The sequence below is a fragment of the Prionailurus viverrinus genome, chromosome A2 (assembly GCF_022837055.1).
Source record: "Prionailurus viverrinus isolate Anna chromosome A2, UM_Priviv_1.0, whole genome shotgun sequence".
Classification (NCBI taxonomy): Eukaryota; Metazoa; Chordata; class Mammalia; order Carnivora; family Felidae; genus Prionailurus; species Prionailurus viverrinus.
Window position 1 is genome coordinate 50,157,555 of NC_062562.1, and position 19,257 is coordinate 50,176,811.

At 47.2% G+C, this 19,257-nt stretch overlaps 1 protein-coding gene across 4 annotated transcripts in view; it reads right to left on the reverse strand.

Annotated features, from left to right (window-relative positions):
- SRGAP3 (SLIT-ROBO Rho GTPase activating protein 3) overlaps positions 1–19,257 on the reverse strand; it is a 262,285-nt gene that overhangs the window by 80,820 nt on the left and 162,208 nt on the right. For 3 of the 4 annotated variants that reach the window (XM_047849973.1, XM_047849975.1, XM_047849976.1), the window contains exon 4: positions 10,503–10,565. In XM_047849973.1, the coding sequence (XP_047705929.1) occupies positions 10,503–10,565 (63 nt within the window). Of the gene's footprint in view, positions 1–10,502; positions 10,566–15,069; positions 15,075–18,312; positions 18,321–19,257 lie in introns of those variants that run through there. The other variant, XM_047849974.1, reaches the window with a different exon arrangement.

Consider the following 19,257-nt stretch of genomic DNA (forward strand, 5'->3'; position numbering starts at 1 on the left):
TGGTGTCTTTACTTTTCTACCATGCTGCTAGGGTGTTCATTTCTGGACTTACTCCCTTCTGGGTTCAATGATTCTTACAAAAGCCACTTTTTCTGTTTCAGATGCTGAGGTCTGCTTGTCTCACCATTAATCTATCATCTGTGTTGAGTAGTTCAGAGGAAGAGAGAGCGTTTCTATTTGCAATTAGATCTTCCTGTCCAATCATCCATGCATCCATCCATCTATTCACTCAAGGTCAGCATCCCAGCTGGGTGTTCTCAGCCTCCCACATTTCCCTTTGCCTAGTTTTCCACTGAACCACTGAGTACTTTTCCTGCTCTACATCAAGCCAAACTTGCCAGCACAGTCTCTGAGCTGAGTTGCAAAAATCCCATGATTGGAGAACACAGCCCGACAACCCTGGGACCAAACTCTCTGGATCCAATTGGTAATTCTTTATCCTAAGAATAACAGTGAACTTGGTTGCCCAGGATGACTTATGTCACACAGCTGCCACAAAAGAGTTTACCTGGGGACCTCTCAAAAATGAGTCTAACTATATCCAGAATCCTCTAGATGATGCCTTTATTTAATTACCTGAAATATAGGTTTTAGCATGAAATGTCCTTAGCTCAACAGAACAGTCTGCTCAATACAGCCAGTCCAGGATGTGCTAATTAATATTTAAAATTATGAATTACTTCAGAGTTTGCAAACCTCTTTTTTTATTATCTCCAAGGAGCATTTAAATGAATCCTTATCCCAACCCTGGGAAGCAGTATGATAACAATAATGGTGATAGCAGCTAACATTTATTGAGCACTTACTTACATGCCTGGCCTTGTTCTAAGCACTGTACATATACAAACTCTCTTATTTCCCACAAAAACCCTAGAAGGTAGACACCATATGATCCCTGCTTTATGGATACGGAAACCACAAAATAGGGATGAAAGCGTCCTCTTCCCCGCAGGGAAATCAGGAGACCTGGTTTGAAGACTCAACCCCAACTTGCTGGGTGACCTTGACAGAGGCTTGTCCCCTCTGGGCCACCTAGTGGAGACCAGAAAGGGGGTGGGTAGGAAAGTGTTCCATAAGTTGTAACAATAAAGTGACTGGCTGACAGCCCCAGTGTTGGGGTGGGAAGAGAGCAGAGGTGGATGCAGGCATTCAGCTGAGGCCAAGGCACTGAGACCCAGTCTTCAACTTGGCACCTCTAAAGGACCCCTCAGAGGCACCCACCTAGCTTTCTGCCCAGCTTAATGGGACGTTCATGTTCCAACCCTCTAGACCCAATCGGGGAAGCCCTGTAGAACAAGTCTAGCACAGGCTGAGAAGGAGCCTGTAAGGACATGTAAGTTGAGACCATTGTTCTTGGACACAGATCAGTTTCATATATTCTCAAAAGGCTCCCCAGAAATCTTGGTGTATTAGCCCATCTTGAAAGAAACTGAGGCTCAGAAATGGCAAGTGGATTGTACAAAGTCACTCAGCAAGCCACACAGCTAGGACTTCTGAGCTGTCTCTAGTAATCACGCTGCCTTTTGCTGTATACACTTTGCTTTCTGCATCTTCCCAAATCCTCAGATCATGAAAACAAGAAAATATTATATGCATAATCCTTCAGACCCTCTCTTGAATGCAAAAGAAGCCAAAGGAAATATGGAAGTTGACAGCATCAATTAAGGGACATGTTGGGGCAGGATAAGAATCAGTTGTTAGACAACAGGTTCTCAACAATGAAGTTCATGTGCACTTCCTCTTCCCCACAGGCAGGACCATCTCTGAGTCACCCAAGAGCTGTGTATGGGTGAAATCCTGGGCCAATGCATGCCAAAGACATCTCTGAAGGATAAGCAAAGTTCCCAATTTCAGTATGACCACCCATACTGTGTGGCCTACGTTCTCTGAACAACTTACAATCACTATCTTATTTACTCATTGCACGTCTATACACTGTCTTACTGCAACTAGAATGCAAAGTCCAGAGGTCCAGGACTTTGTTCATAAACATATTCCCTATACTAAAGCAGAGACTAGTATGCAGAAAGCATCAGTATATATTTGCATGAATGAATGAATGACAGCTGGCTGGCTGAGCGTATAGGTGGAAGGATGGGTAGATAGGGAGATGGTTGAATTGATAGATGGGTGGGTGGGTAAATGGGTAGATGGATGTGTGGGTGGATGGAAGGACTAGAGGAAGGAGAGAAGGGAGAATAAAATGGAGGAGGTACAGTTCTACTGCCTTTCACCTTGTGAATACATTTGAAGGTAGGGAGACAGCTACACCTTTGGTCATTAAATATTTATTGAACAACTCATTACATACTATAGTGTGGAAGAAAGGGTCTCCACCATCAAAGAATACACACTGCAGTAGGGACATGGACAAGTTCACAAGTGATGATCACACGGTGTAACAAGTGCTGTGATGAGGGAAATGCAATGTGATAAAGGATGGCTTTCTGGAGGAAGTGACATCTAAACTGAACCTTGAAGTAATAGCTGTTACCTGGGTGAACAGGGCAAGAGTTGAGGTGGAATATTCCAGAAAAAGGGAGCAGTGTGATTGTTAAGGCCAGAATGAGCAGGAGTCAAATAGGTTTGAGGAATAGCTTACAGGTAGAAGTATATCAGGTGTTTCAGTACTAGTCAATGGCGTCACCTCCTTATACTCCCCCAATACTCCCCCTCAGTGGACATCTGTTGTTTTTCTCTGCCTAGGATCATCCAGTCCTCATTATTCTGGAGCAGCTTCCTGATTTTCTTTGAGGAAATCCCCAAAAATTCCCCTCCGGCACTCTCAGTCCCAGTGGTTCATGGGAAACTGACACCACTCTCCAATCCAGGAGTGGGCAGGAGATGCGGGGGTGGGCAGGAGACACAGGCCTGGCCAATCAGTAAACATTATGTTAACCTGGCCACAGTGATTGGAGCCCAAGACCCCAGCCAGGTCAATCAGAGACAGCCCAGGGCTTTGTTGGAAATGCTGGGAAGGGCAAATTAATTTTCCACCAGGATACACTGAGCTGATAGAAAGTGAGCTTGCAGTGGGGGACCATCTTTGTCACCCCTGGGAGAAGACTGCCTGATCATGAAGACATCACAGAGGAAAGCAAAATCAAAAGAGAGAGGGGATGGATGGATAGGTGGATGAACCAATGGAAGGAAAGAGGGAAGGAGGAGAAAGAGACAGAAAGAAAGGAAGGAGGAAAAGTGAGAGAGGGAGCAGTCTCTTGCCTTTGATCTGGTGAGCCTACTGAAGGTGTGGAGAGAACAGTTACACCCGGATCATTACATATCTATTGAGCAGTTTATGATATGCCAGGTACTGGCAGGTGCTGGCAATACTACTATGTGGAAAACAGACAAGGTGTTGTGCCTCACGGAAATACACACCCTACTCGGGAGACAAGTGTGTGAGCCTCTGAGATTCAATACAATGATTCTTCATTTCCTCAGTATGCATGGATTCCTATCCCTAGTTATTGAATGAGTATAGCCACCCCACTACCCACCTCAGTGCCCAACTCACAACCAGGCAATACTGACTGACCGAGCAGGGGGATGCTTGTCCCACACCGCAGCTTCTGCCTCGCTGTTGCCTTCAGGGCTGCCCCCTGGCCTCCCTCCAGCCTAGGGAAGTCCCCTGTCCTTAAGATCCAAACTAAATGGCATCTCTTCTCTGTGGCCTTCTTGATGCCCAGCTGGACTTCATCTCCCCACCCCTCTTCCCACCATGTCTATGTCCCCACAAGGACATTTGTCGCACGGTGTAACGATATCCCATCTTCCGGACACAGTGGAGGATCAGCACAGGTATGCTGAGTGACTGAACGAATGTCTTGGCGGGAGAGCTGGGAGAGAGGAGGAGGTTGTCTGGAGGGAAACCTCATCCCCTTGTTCTCCTTTGGACCACTCCCACCCCTAGATGAACTTGGGCCACACCCTAGCCAGCAGGCTGCAATGGTCTGGCAGAGCCTGCCTTGCCCTGAGTTGGGAGACATGCCCTTGTCTGCCACCAACAGTGATGTGGATGAGGATAAAAGCTGGAGAGGGGACTCAGAGCTCCTCGAGTTTCGTGCCTTCATGCCACAGATGGGCGAAATCAAGGGCCAGAGCACAGCTAACTTGCACTGGCTGGCATTTCCCAAAGTGTGAGATGGGAACCACCTGTGTCAGCAAGACAGTTTTTCAGGTGTTCCAGATGTGTGGTTAACCCTTTCAATTCTCTGATTTATCAGGAGGGAAAACTCAGTTGGGTGCTCGCATGTCAGCAGGAAGGAGCACTGTCGTATCTTCATCTAACTTGCAGAACCCTTCTGTTTACACCACGTTGCTTTTCATTCGCTAATGTGAACTATCATAACCTTCCAAAACAAATGCAGATAGGACTTTATATATATATTTAAATAACTAAATTTATTTATTTAAGTAGCTTTGGGGAGTAGACTAGGAGCAAGCTCTGCCACTCCCCAGCTAGGTGACCTTGGGCTGGCCACCTGACCTCTCTGGGCCTCAGATCCCTCATGTCTAAAGTGGGGTGATGGCTCAGTCAGTTGGGTGTCCAACTCTTGATTTCGGCTCAGGTCATGATCTCATGATTCGTGGGTTTGGGCCCCACATTGGGCTCCATGCTGACAGTGCAGAGTCTGCTTAGGATCCTCTCTCTCTCTAAAACAAATAAAGTTAAGATAAAATGAGGTGGTAATACTATCACTACCTCAACGAGTTACGGTGAGGATGAAATGAATTAAGAGATGCAAAGCATTTAGCCCAGTACCCAGCACATGGCAAGCCATCATATAAGAGTGGAGACTATTAGGGATATGAAACAATCTCCAAGATATAACCACAAAACCAAGATGCAGAACTGTAGGTCCAGTTGTTACCACTTGTGTAAAAACAGGGGTGTGCAGGATACGTTCACATGCATATGCTCTTTGATGAACCAAACATCTCTGTGAGAGGATACTGCTGAACTAGAAACGAGTAACCCAGGTTGTAAGGAGTAAGGGGGGCTCCGGCAACAGAGACACAATTCTCATCATGGAATTTTTATACTGCTTAAGCATTGCTTTTAACTGAGTGCATGTATTATCTATTTCTAAATTTAAATATTCAACAATTTTTTTCATGTTTATTTATTTTTGAGAGAGAAAGAGACAGGCAGACAGAGTGTGATCAGGGGAGGGGCAGAGAGAGAGGGAGACACAGAACTCCAAGCAGGCTCCAGGCTCTGAGCTGTCAGCACACAGCCCCATGTGGGGCTCGAACCCACGAACCACGAGATCATGACCTGAGCCGAGGTCAGATGCTTAACTGACTGAGCCACCCAGATGCCCCATTAAATATTCAAAAATCTTTTAAAAGAGAAAGTCTCTCTGGCTGGAGTATGGAGTATGAATAATAGAGAGCAAGCCTCGGGGATGGGAGAGTGGTCAGCTGGTGATTGCTATTTTTCAGGCAAAACATTCTTAGGTCTCTGGCTGGCCCTGTGACAAGGGGGGAGGAGGGGAGAGGAAACACGCGGAAGTATACAAGAAAAATATTTATGCTTCATTCTTTCATAAAATACACGATTTAGCACTAGTGTTTGCCAGGCATTACGCTATGCTCTCTGCCACTCACTCTTCTCAGAACAATCCAGCGATGAGCTAGTAACATCCCCACAGTCTAGAGAGGGGCTGAGGCTCACAGGGTTTGACAACTGACAAGGCCTTGAACCCAGGCCACGCTGACTCTAAAACCTGGACTCTTCCCAATACACAAGGATGCTTTTCCACTAATTAATTAGGACACTGAGAGTTTTAAGTGAGTCAATGTGATGAAAAATATTAAATAAAGGAGACAGGGCCCAATGACACGATGGAACCATGGTAATCACACCTGAATGACAACAGATGTGGAGATGTCGGTCTAGGAAGACTCAACGTGAGCCTGGGATGGAACTGGAGCCAGAACCCAGGCTTCTGGGCTCCTAGTCTCAGGCTGTCTCTACCTCCTGCATCCCTGAGGGTGGGCATCAGAAAGGAAATGCCCTTGCAAAAATTTGCCTGGGGGTCCCGAGTTGATTTCATATCCCTGAGCCCGGTGCAAAATCAAATCAAAGCCTGAACAACTGGAAAGTGGAGTCCATTCATTACTCCAATTAGTATCTACCTGTCACCAGCTGTGGCTAGGTACGGGCACTCCACATCACCCTGAAACAAGTCTCAGGGGCCCCTCCCGCAGCCCTGCATGGGAGAGTCTGGAGCACAGTGACAGGGCACAAAGAAAGGGCCATATGGGGGATGTTACAGTATTTGTCACTTCAAAAGACGACAGATACATTTCATGATCTAGGGCTGTATCTAAAATCTGAACATATTTTTAGCTAAATAATGAAAACAGTGTTTTTTTATTGTTGTTTGTTTTGTTTTTGCTTCTTCAGGAACCATTGGCACATAGGCCCACACTCTCAACTTCTGCCCTTTTCTCCTCCCAGGCCAACATATGATGATCGAGAGAGGTAGTAGGTCAGACTGATGGGAGTTCAGGAAAAAAGAGGTGAGGTAAGACAGGGTGTGTGTGTGTGTGTGCGCGCGCGCTCACACATGCACTTGTGCTTGCATACATGCTGTCATGTTTTAGAAAGGAGGGCACCTCTGGGGCGCCTGGGTGGCGCAGTCGGTTAAGCGTCCGACTTCAGCCAGGTCACGATCTCGCGGTCCATGAGTTCGAGCCCCACGTCAGGCTCTGGGCTGATGGCTCAGAGCCTGGAGCCTGTTTCCGATTCTGTGTCTCCCTCTCTCTCTGCCCCTCCCCTGCTCATGATCTGTCTCTCTCTGTCCCAAAAATAAATAAACGTTGAAAAAAAAAATTTAAGAAAGGAGGGCACCTCAAGGTGATGAAGACTGGGCAGAGGGAAGGCTTTTTGAGTGAGTGAGTGAATGAATGAATGAATGAACAAACAAACAAATGAACAAAATGCCCAGGCCTGCAGTCTCCTCCACATCCTGGTCTCAGATGGAGACAAGCCTTTTCCCTAAAGTGGGTGATGGATGGCCTTAGCATTTATCTCTATCATCACTGTGCCCACTATTACTTCCTTAACATGTCACCTCCTCTAGAAAACATGAAAAGAACTAAAGTGAAGCTTACTGGACAATGTTTTCTACATCATTTGTTCCTCAGTCACTACTGTCATGACTCTGGGGCTGGGAAAGGAGGGGAATTCTAGTAACCAGGCATGGTAACTAGAAAGTGCTCAAAAGACATCCCTAATAATGAAGCGTGAGATTTGGGGTCCACAGCGTCCTTAGCAGCTGGGCGGCTGCAGTGGGCTGTTTGCAAAGACGGCCACAACAGCCCCCTCCCTGGCTGCAGGGATGCCCCTTTGCCTTGTGACTTCGCAAGTAATTCCCTCTAAGAGGTGATGTTCACTCCTCCACACCTCAACCATGGACTTGGCTGCGTGACTTGCTTTGGCCAATAGCATATTTGCAAGTATGACACAAGCAGAGGCTTGAGAAGTGCTGGCACACTGGGTGTTTCCCACTTTGGGCTCTTTTTTAACTGGCCAGAAATCCAGAGCCGTATCAGCAGCCCTGGTTGAACTCAGCCCAAATTGCCAACCAACAAAATCATGAGTCACTGAGTTTTGACATCATTTGTTAGGTAGCCACTGAAAACTGCTACCAAGGCCTTAAGCAAGGTACTTCTTTGTGTCTCAGTTTCTTTACCTGTAGAACATGCTAATTAAATAATACATACAAAACACCTCATACTGTGTGACACACATCCCAAGCACATACTACGTGGACACATTTGTTACTATCCTTGTTTTGACAATAAAGAAAATGAGGTCCAAGACGTTAACTGACCTGGCCAAGCTGGTAGGTGGTGCAGCAAGGGTTCAAACCCAGACCTGTCTGCAGTCTGCCTCCCCTGCCAAGAATTCCCTTTCTCCTCCCCTCTACCCCTCTGTTCTTTCATCCTACCCCTCCAGAGGCACCAAGCTCAAAACTCAGCCTTGATCACAGCAGCCCACCTGGAGCCATCTCTTTTCTGAACCTTCGATTTCTCTTGCACGTGCACACTCTCCCTCTCGTTTCTTCACTCAGTAAGTGTGCATCAATCACCTACTATGTGCACGCACTGCCACAGGCTCTGGGCACACTGTGGAGAGCACGGCACAGCCCCCACAGAGTTCATGGTCTGGGTGCCTCCCCCTCGGAGTCCACATATCCAGCAGATACCACACTCTGTTTCAGACTGCTGTATCACCAGTTCGCGTACTTTAGTCTTGTCTCCGTGCTCAGATTCGAAACTCATTGTAGGCAAAACCACTTTTGTTCATGTATTCATACATCCCTCCCACCTCTGCTTCAGCAAGCACCCTGGGAACACTGGGGATACAGAAGATACTTCAAAGATGAATTCTTCAAATGTTCACAGCCCACCGCCATGCCTCATGCAGTACTGGGTAAACAGTAGGCAGCCCCAGGTGCTTGAATTTAAATGCTTTCGGGGCAACCACTGAAGACTCAGCGTGCCGTCAATAAATGAGCTGGAGGTTGCTGCTGGCATTCTGAGGCTCTCATCCCTCCACGAGGGGCTGCAGGAGAGAACTGGGGAGGTGCTGCCCCTTCCTCCTCCACCAGCTCTGAGGCCATCGTCAGGCTGCCATGAACACAGGAAGCAGGGACTGACCTTCCTGCCTGGCCTGAACATCTGACACCAGCGGCGTTTCTGTCCAGCTGCCCTGCCCCGTGGCCAGCGAGGGCAAGTGCGCGCAGAGCGCCTGCTGGGTTCAGGGCACTGTCTGGGCACCAGCACCGTCTTCCGAATCCCCGCCTGCTCTGTCCAGTTTACACCTGCCAGCCCTGTTGGTCACAGGCAAGACTGAGAGGTGAAGTGCCAGAGGCCATTCAACTGGGTTCAAACAGAGTCTCTGGGCATTAAGTGCACCGTTACTGACAAAGATCTGGCTCTAGGGAGATTGCATGCCAACTGGCGACACAGAGATAACATGACAGATTTTTTTTCAACTGCCATAAGATTTCAAAGCCCAGAGGTAATAGCTTTCTAAAGGTGGAGTTTGGTCTGGGTTTGAAAAATGAGTAGGACACACACAAGCAGAGAAGGAAAGAAGGCAGTTGTAAGCAGGGGGAGCTACAGAGTAAAGGGGTCAAGCGGGGCAGTATTTGGGGTGTGCAGAGGGTGTCAAGGAGAGGAGCCCGGCTGGAGCCCAGAGGAAAGGTTAGAAATCTGGGTGGGAGCGGCTCTGTGTGTGTGTGTGACAGGGGCGGGGTGGTCCCTGGGACCAGGACCCAGGTGTTGAAATACCATAGAGGAGAGTGATTCATTCAAAGAGGTTCCTGAGAAACATAAGAAGGACCTAGAATGGGGAACGCTGGTCTAGAAAGTCCTCTACAGAATTCTGAATCGGGAAAGTCCCCATGTAACTGAGTGGGAGACTGAAGCCCAGAGACGTGAATGCTTTGCCCAAAGTCCCATAGCTGGCTGGAGTCTGAGGCAGGACTTCCAACTTGAGGTCCAGGCTCTTGGGCAAAAGCTCTCGGCCCCTGAGGAGTCCACTACCTGCTGGCCACATGGGATGTGAAGATAGAAAGATAATAACATCTAAGAGAGGGGTCTTCTCACAGCCTGCTATTCTTTCCCTTCCTTCCATATGATTTCAGCAGCAGAATCCTCACTTTTAATGAGAAACTTTATAAGGAACCCTGATATACTTAAAATACAACAGTTTTCATCTGTCCTGATTGTCTCTGGCAGTGAAGAGTCTCGAGCTCCATCTGCTGGGGCTACCTTGCCCTGTTCCCCCCAGGTTGTCTCTGGGGCTCACCACATTCTTCCATAAAGAAGCCCAGGGGCCCTTGAGGCACAATCAGTCAACTCGTGCATCATAACCTGGTGTGCCTGTGTTCCCCATTCACCTACTTGGATTCTAATATCCATTTCAAGTCCAGTCATATCTCACCTCCACATCAGTAGTAAGGTCAGTTCTAGGCCAAGTTGTACTGTTCTGAAATCATTCCTTGGAGATGACAAGGAATGATCACCCCCTTCAACTCATGTGACCCTCCGAACAGTGCTCCATGTTGCAGACGAGAATACAGAAACCCAGATGAGCTACATACCTACCATCAATAGGCAGCAGGCGTCAACTTCATCCTGTTGCACCTGACTCCAAACCCACATCCCTGCCTCAGGAGGTTTTATGTCCATGCTGTCCCCACCTTGACCTTGTGTATTCTGCTTTTACAGGTAACACACAGCAGGTAGGTCATGCAAGTCTCTTGTGAACTTATACAAACTAAACATGCCCAGGGCCCCACCCCAGGTATACAGAATCAGAAGCCAGGGTTGCAAACCATTACAGCCCACCATGATGACTCCCAGTCATTCGGGCACAGACAGAGCAAAAATGTCTCTGGTTTAGACTCCCTTTGGCTCCTGGTGCTGAAGAAAGAGGACCCGATTCCAAACAGCAGCAGAGCCTCAGCAGGACTTACTGTGTAGAGCTCATTGGTGACCTTCAGGAGCTCCTCATGCATCTGCAGACCAATCTCCTTGCTCTGGAATATGAAAGAACAAATGTCAGAGGGGGAGAAAGTCACTGGTTGCATCGACCAATTTCCTTTTCAACACAGAAAGGGCAGGAATACTTGGGATGGGGTGGGAATGGGTACAGAAACCAACATAAACTTCATTGATCTAGACTTGAATTCCTCAACTTGTGTCCATGACACAAATCCACAGAGAGGGAGGGGCCCCTTGCCAAAGGAATATTCCCTGGCCAAATAAGTTGAGGAACCTTCTACCTCCCTGCATTGGTGATTTACAGAGACGTCATCATGTTAAAGATTCTGAGAAGCCCACAGCCAATCAATCTGTTCATCTTTCTTTAATTCGGTGGGTCCTAAGCTGATGTGACCAGAGTCTGTGTCCCTGGCTCAATACTCATTAGCATCTCATGAGAGTGGGGTTCCACAGAACACAGTTTGAGAAATAATGATCTAGCATCTCAATTCATCATGAACAGTACAGGTTAACAGACCGGATGGAGCACAAGGCAAAAGATCAAGGTTGTTGCCTCCACTGCATCACTGATGGGCCATGTGGCCCTGGAGTCTTACTTACACATCTATAAATAAACTAGAGCATCACAAAGCTTGGTCTGGGGGTCACTGCTGAGTGCTATACTAAAAAAGGGGGCAGAGGCTTTTGTAGGCAAATACACTTGGGAAAGCTAGTTGAACAAAGAGAGATAGGTTCTCTTATGCAGGACTTTTCAGAGGCTTTCACATCCTTATATGCACGGCTTTCCACAGAGAGCTGTAGTATACAGTTTAGACGACCTCAATCTTTTTTCCATGAGGTGACATACACATTTAGTATATTGAGAAATGCAGTTCAGAATACAATTCACAAATCATCTCCAGGTCTCACCCAGCCTGAAGAGTTTAGGAGTCTCTGTTACTTAAAGGTATTATTATCATCATCATCATCATCATCATCATTATTATTATTATTATTTTGGTTAATACTTTCCCTGTTTGCCTGGACTATCATGTGAAGTTTCCATGTTGAAAATGGGAGCCCTGGGGCGCCTGGGTGGCGCAGTCGGTTAAGCGTCCGACTTCAGCCAGGTCACGATCTCGCAGTCCGGGAGTTCGAGCCCCGCGTCAGGCTCTGGGCTGATGGCTCAGAGCCTGGAGCCTGTTTCTGATTCTGTGTCTCCCTCTCTCTCTGCCCCTCCCCCATTCATGCTCTGTCTCTTTCTGTCCCAAAAATAAATAAACGTTGAAAAAAAAATTAAAAAAAAAAAAAGAAAATGGGAGCCCTGAAAAATCAAAAACACAAGGAACAACAAGTGTTGGTAAGGGCGTGGAGAAAAAGGAACCCTCATGCACTATTGGTGGGAATGCAAACTGGTGCAGCCACTGTAGAAAGCAGTACGGATGTTCCTCAAAAAATTAAAAATAGAAATACCATAATATTCAGTAATTTCACTATTGGGTATTTACCTAAATAAAATGAACACTAATTCTAAAAGATATATGCACCCTTATGTTTATTGCAGCATTATTTACAATAGTCAAGATATAGAAGCAGCCCAAGTACCCACCAATGAATGGATAAAGATACAGTGTATATATATGTAATGGAATATTATTCAGAATGAAACCTTGCCATTTGCAACAACATGGAGGAACCTAGAGGGTACAATGCTAAATTAAATAAGCCAGTAATATGGCTTATGAAACCATACGGTTTCACTCATGTGTGGAATTTAAGAAACAAAACAAAAAAAGACAACCCCCAAAATGGACTTTTAAATACAGGGAACAAATTGGTGGCTGCCAGAGGGGTGAGGGGTGGGAGGATGGGTGAAATAGGTGAAGGGGGGTGCAGTGCACCAGGGTGGCTCAGTCCGTGAAGCGTCTGACCTCAGCTCAGGTCATGACCTCGTGGTTCGTGGGTTCAAGCCCCACATCAGGCTCTGTGCTGACAGCTCAGAGCCTGAAGCCTGCTTCAGATTCTGTGTCTCCATTGCTCTCTCTGCCCCTTACCCTCTCATGCTCTGTCTCACTGTCTCTCTCTCAAAAATAAATTAAAAAAAAATTTTTTTTTAATTTGAAGAAATAGGTGAAGGGGATTAAGAGTACACTTACAGTGATGTGCACTAATGTGTAGAATTGTTGAATCATTATTTTGTACACCTGACACTAATATAACACTGTATGTTAATTATACTTGAACTTAAAAAAAAAAAAAAGAAAGAAAACAGGAGCCCTGATCTCTGCTGCCTGACAGCTGAGTCATCCTGCTCCCCCCTTTCAGCTCCCTCAGCTCAAGCATGACCAGCAAAAGATGGGCAGAGACCAGCCTTCCTCCCTTCCCCACTTAGGTCAGGAGCCCCCGCACTCAGCAGTGACAGAGGAAGAGTCAGGACCAGACATGATGACTTTCTAGGCTCCTTCTCCTCACCCCATAGTCCTTCTCTCAGCTTCTGGTACTGCAATTGCCAGAAAGCGCCCATCTGAAGGTAGCCCTTGCCTGCACAAGATCTCTTAAAAGAGAGCAAAAGCTTTACGCAGTCCAGAGATCTGCTTCGACCTCCCTGCAGCTCTGGTGGCTAAAGATAAGGGACCCAGTCCAAAACCATAGCGGAGCCTGAGCAGAACCTCCTGTGCAGAGCTCGCAGGGGAACCTTCAGTTGCATCCCGTGCATTTGCAGTGGTGCTCAATGAACCTAACCAGCTATGCTCATCTCCTATTCCTGATTCTCACAAGGAAGCACTCAGCCTGTGCCTCAGTTTCCCCTGTGGCCCCTCCCTCTGACTTTTGTCCCACTGCTGACTCTGGACTCTCTGACACTCTCCAGTGGCCTCCTCTCAGTCCTCAGTGTCACTAACCTCTCTGACACCCAAGACCCAGTTTCTTATGTATTTATTTTTATGATCTAACTTTTATGATAGGTAATAAATGCACATGGTTAAAGAAACTCTAACAGCCAGTAAAGTAAAAAGTTAAAAGGAAGTCTCCCAGGCTCCCAGAACCTCACCAGAGACACCTGCTATTAGAAGTTTCTTTTGGGGCACCTGGGTGGCTCAGCCAGTTAAGCATCCGACTTCAGCTCAGGTCATGATTTTGCAGTTCTTAGGTTTGAGCCCTGCATCTAGCTCCATGCTGACAACTCAGAGCCTGGAGCCTGCTGTGGATTCTATGTCTCCCTCTCTCTATGCCCCTTCCTCCCCCCAAATATAAATAAACATTAAAAAAATTTTAAACAAGGAGTTTCTTTTGAGGGGCATGTGGGTGTTGGTTAAACATCCAACTCTTGATTTCGGCTCAGATCATGATCCAGGGTGGTGGGATCAAGCCCTGTGTCAGGCTCTACACTGAGTGTGAAACCTGCTAAAGATTCTCCTTCTCCTTCTCCCTCTCTCTCTCTCTCTCTGCCCCTCTCCCCTGCTTGCACTCTATCTCTCCAAAATAATAATAATTTTAAAAAAGAAGTTTCTTTTGATACCTTCCAGAAACAGCTACAGATATACAAACATACATTTGGATAGTGTATATTCTTTTTTTTTTTAACACAAATAGATGTATTCTATACACATCTTTTCATCTTGCTTTTTTCCACCCAACAATATGTTTGAGATTTCTCCTTTGCAGCCATGCAGCTCCTGCATCCTCCTTTTTAAACAGCTTCTTGGGGTTCCATATACCAGATATGTCATAATTCATTAACCAACTCCATAGCAATGGATATTTAGGTTGTCTCCAGTCACTCTTAATATTTCAGACAATGATGTGGTGAACATCCTTGTACCCTGTCACTGCACACATGGGCAGAGACCCCTGTCAGATAAATTCCTAAGTCCTGCTTCTGAAACCCCCACCAGCCTTGCTTTCTCAAGCCCTGCCCCTGCCAGCTCCACACACACTCCTGCCTCCAGCTTCTGCTTCTCAGTGACCCGCAGCCATGTTACCATTTCTGTAGCAGTCCTCTCTCCCTGGCTCTGTCCTCAAATAGCTTGAGCCCAAGTTCAAAGACCTATAGCTTCAGCTGTTGCAGAACAATATGGTTTTAATGTCTCCTCATCATATCAAACTAAAATTATCCAAAATCAAATATGAAATTTCCACCATCTCCTTGAGTTTGGTCAATGGGATAATATCTTCCCAAGCATGGCAATGGGAAACCTTGGAGTTATTCTTTTTTAATGTTTATTTATTTACTTTGAGACAGAGAGAAAGAGAATTCATGCACGTGCACAAGCAGGGGAGGGGCAGAGAAAGAGAGAATCCCAAGCAGGCTCTGCACTATCAGAGCAGAGCCTGACACAGGGTTCGAACTCATGAACCATGACATCATGACCTGAGCTGAAATCAAGAGTCAGATGCTTAACCAGGTGAGCCACCCAGGTGCCCCTGGAGTTAATTTTGAAAAAATTTGTTTATTTCTTCCCCTCCAATCCAATCTGTCATTGTGTCCTACCTTCAAGCTGCTCAATTTTATTCTCTGTAGCAGATAAGGCTGACTCCCTCCCCAACATCCATCCCCAACACCCTTTCTGCTTCCTAAAAGAGCCATGAATTTGGCTTTTTATTGATTCTTCCAGCTGAGTTCTTCCACGGAAGCTGACTCTGGATTCTGGTATGCACTATTAGCCCAGGGCTAAACATGTGACTTAACTGGATAGAACGGAAGGACAAAGATGGTTCAGGAAAGGTTTTAGCTCTTCTACTGAGGGCTCCAGCTGCTACCAGTAGGCATTTTAGGACCAGAAGAGGAAGAAACCTTGGGTAGCAGAGCAAAAGAAACCTGGCTCCTTCATGACCTCCTGAGAAACTGGTTCAACTGAACCCAGAGCCTGCCTCCAAGTGAACTTCCACTTCTGGGACTTTGCTGGTTAAGCCACTTTAAACTATGGTTTTCTTTTGCTTGCAGTCAAAGGCAACCTAAGTAACTAGGACCACAAGTCCCAGAACAAGCACATCATCACTGCAGGACCCAGATTTCTAAAACTGTGCCTTAATTAAGCCCCTAACTCTTGTCCCCAGTTCTGCATGCCTATGCCAGTATAATTTTGTATTTTTATTCCCTCCAGAGCCTCCTCAATCAAAATCAAGACCCAGGTCTTTAGCTTAACTTATGAGGCTCTATATGATTAGCACAGGTCTGGTTCCACAGTAGAGAGGGCTGAATTTTGGAGCCAGGGACCAGGATTGGAAATGAGGCTTTAAGCCAGTTAACCTCTGGGCATCTCAGCTTCCCCATGTGTAAAATAAGCACCTGTTTGTGTCCTTCTTGACACTTATTAAGGGAAGTGCAATGATCTTGCTTGCTTGTTTATGTGTCAATTTATTTACCATTTGTTTCCCCCACTTGAATGTAAGCCCCATGAGCACAAAGAGATTTTCCCTCTGATGTTTGATGCTCAGATATCCTAGCTGCTGGGAGGGCTAGCAGCAGACAGCCCCCAGCCAGGAGCACTCTTCAGGGATGGCCTCAGTAGACAATGTGACCTTCCAAGGCCTGAAGGCCTGTGTCTGTCCAAAGATAAATGCATGGTGGGCATAGACGTCTGCCTCTCCCCCAATTGGGACAGCTCTGAAGGGCTGCTCCATCTCTAGAACTTTCCATAGAGCTGTCCAAGCCTTCTAGCAAGGCTGCCTTCAGCATGACTGCCCCCTCCCTTTCCTTCCCAATGTGTGGACCCCAAGATTACTCCCTTGTCATTTTGCTAGATGCTAAATTCAGCTGTTTCAAAGTCTGCCTTCTGGGTTTCCCAATCTGCAATATCTTACTTTCCCACTCCTGTCTCCCTGCAATGCCACAGAGCCTGTCACATGGTGGGTGCTCATTACATATTTTGTTGAATGAATCTACGAATGAATGAAGTAAAAGTTCCTCTAGCCTTAGGGTTTTTACCTGTAAATGTAGGGCGATGTCATGAGTGTCCCAGAGTCCCTGTGAGGATACAAAGAGATGACACTTTAGGTAGCCACTTTGGGTGGCACCCTGCCAGGCATAGATGAAGAGCTTGGGAAACAGTAGCACAGGCTGAGTCGACACCCACTGGATGCCAGAGGCAAGGCTAGCAAGTCACCCAGAAAGGGAACGTAAAGTTGAATTTTTAATTAACTTTTCCCTTAAGAATCTCCCAGTTTGGTAGCGTCAAGGGTTAAGACAAATAATTCTAAGGCAGGAGGCAGAAAGGGCCATAAAGAGTGAAAGATGAAGTGATGCAGGATGAAGTGATGAAGAGGATGGGGGCGGGGGGTGGGGAGTACCACCAGAGCCACCTCACTTTGCATGAATGGCCAGAGATGGCATTCTAGGTCACAGCCTGAGTGAGGGCAAGAGACCGAGGACAAGGGAAAAGTGTGATTTGCAAAGAGAGGAGCATGGCAACAGAATTGCAGATAATAAGCTTGAAATGGAGGCTGGGCCAGGTCGCTTAGAGTGGAACTGGGAGCCACAGGTTTCTGAGTGAGACAGAGTGGCGACCAGAACTGTGCTTCAGGAGGATGAAGACACTGGCACGTGGAGGGTGGGTTGCATGGGGAGGGCTGGAGGGCTGCTTCCTGTGTTTTCTCAGTGGGACGGTAAGCCTCCAGATGGAACCTGCCCGAGTCTCTGCTTGTCTCCCCCTGGGCACCAAGCACTGTGCTGGCCCCAGAGCGAGCACTTGGCCAAGAGTTACTGAGCTGTGCAGAACTCAAAGACATTTTATTTTGCTAGGTTGGGAAGGGAAATATTCTCAACTACAGTTCCAGAAATGACTGAATGAGGAACCCAAACCAAACATTCCACCAGGAACAGGAGGCCAAAACCCTGATAATGTCTAACAGACCATCACACCCAGCCCTTGGGGACTCAAGTGGCAACGGATTCGCACTCATCCGCATTTCTAGCATGACTTTCATGCCTGCAGAGGTTGGGGGGTGGCAGGCTGCATCATGCACAGGGAGTGTACACAGTGTAGAGAACAATTATACCTGGTCAACAAGGGGCCAGCCACGGCAGCCATTGGCTCCTTGGGGTTGAAAGGGCAGAGCCCTGTTTCTCTGACCCAAATAAGTCTAAAAAATCAGGTGGCAGGTGTCTCCAGCCCTGCCTTTTTCCTCTGCCCACTGCTAATGCCAGCTAAACTCCCTTTCTGGCCACATAACTCTTTAAGGTGGGGGCGCCTTCTGGGGCACTGTAAGGTGGTTAACAGCATCCGTGGCCTCTAACCACCAGATGCCTATAGCGTTCCCCGCCCACACCCCAAGCTGTGACAAGAAAAATCATCTCAGACATGGCTAAATGTTCCCTGGGACACAAAACCACGCCGGGTGAGAGCCACTGCCCCAGATCAAGGGCTCCAAGTGGCCACTCATCTCCGGCCTGCAGACATGCTTTAGTTGGCCTTTCGGCATTTTCAAATATCTGACTTATTTCTCAGCATTTAAAAAATCAGGAAATTCCCCCTTAAAAGTCTTGACTTTCAGCTTCTCTTGAAAAACTAGAGATCCAGCAATACTGAGTCCCTGCTTCAAGGATGGCTGCCCCTCTACATGAGGTTTATGCTCTCCAGTTGGCCACAGTGTCCAGCACCTCCCTTTCCCTGCCCACGTCACCCACCTGGCCCATGGAGGCATCTGGGTTTAAGACCCGTCAGCCAGTGGGGGTCTCTCAAGGGGCAGCCATTGGAACCCCTGGCATTCATCAAGGTCGGCAATCCCAGACCTGCTAAATTGGACCCTAGGAAAAAAAACCTTTTTAACAAATGCCCTGTTCATATCCTAACACTTGAAGGCCACTGAAGAGTCTGGCTCCCAAGACCCAACCTCCTGGCTCCCCCGTGGACCCTAACATCATTGAGTGCTGTGGATTCTCAGAGCCCCCCATACCCACACTCCTGCCTGAACTACCTCCTCTTATATGTCTATGGCCAACTCCTCACCTAGTTTCAGCTCAATCTACACGAGCACTTACAAAACACTTACTAGATACCAGCCTCACCTAGGCGCCAAAGACACAGAGCTCAGTGAGACATGGTTCCCGCTTTCTCAACTGCAGCTAGTGTTTATGAAGTATTTTTCATTTGCTGAATACTGTCCAAAGCCACTTCCATACACTATCTAATAAAACCTTTAAGGTAGGTACTATTGTGCCCACTTGACAGATGAGGGCTGGAGGCTCAGAAGGGTTGAGCGACTTGCTCTAGGCTGCATAGCTAGGAAATGGCAGAGCCAGGGTTCTGCTTTTGGTTGGTCTGACTCCAAAGACGGCACTTGTCGTGTCTTTCTGTGGTCTGTTTCCAGAGGGCCTAGCATGAGATGCAGGCACACAGATGAAAGAAGCCATTGCAATGCTGTAACAGCAATGAGTCCAGGCCACAGAGGAGGTACGAAGGAGGGTGTGCCCTCTGGCAGGATACCACGTGCCTGTCCAATATACTTTCTCACCACCTGTGCAGGAATCTGCATCCCTGGCCCTTGCCCCCACTTGTGGGCAGGCCTACTTCTCCCTTAGCCTGGTCCTTCTTGGCCCATCTGCTCTGTTAGAAACAAATCAGCCATTAGTATCCAAAATCTATAAAGAATTCACCAAACTCCACACCCAAAAAAACAAATAATCCAGTGAAGAAATGGGCAGAAGACATGAATAGACACTTCTCTAAAGAAGACATCCAGATGGTCAACAGGCACATGAGAAGATGCTCAACATCACTCCTCATCAGGAAAATACAGATCAAAACCATA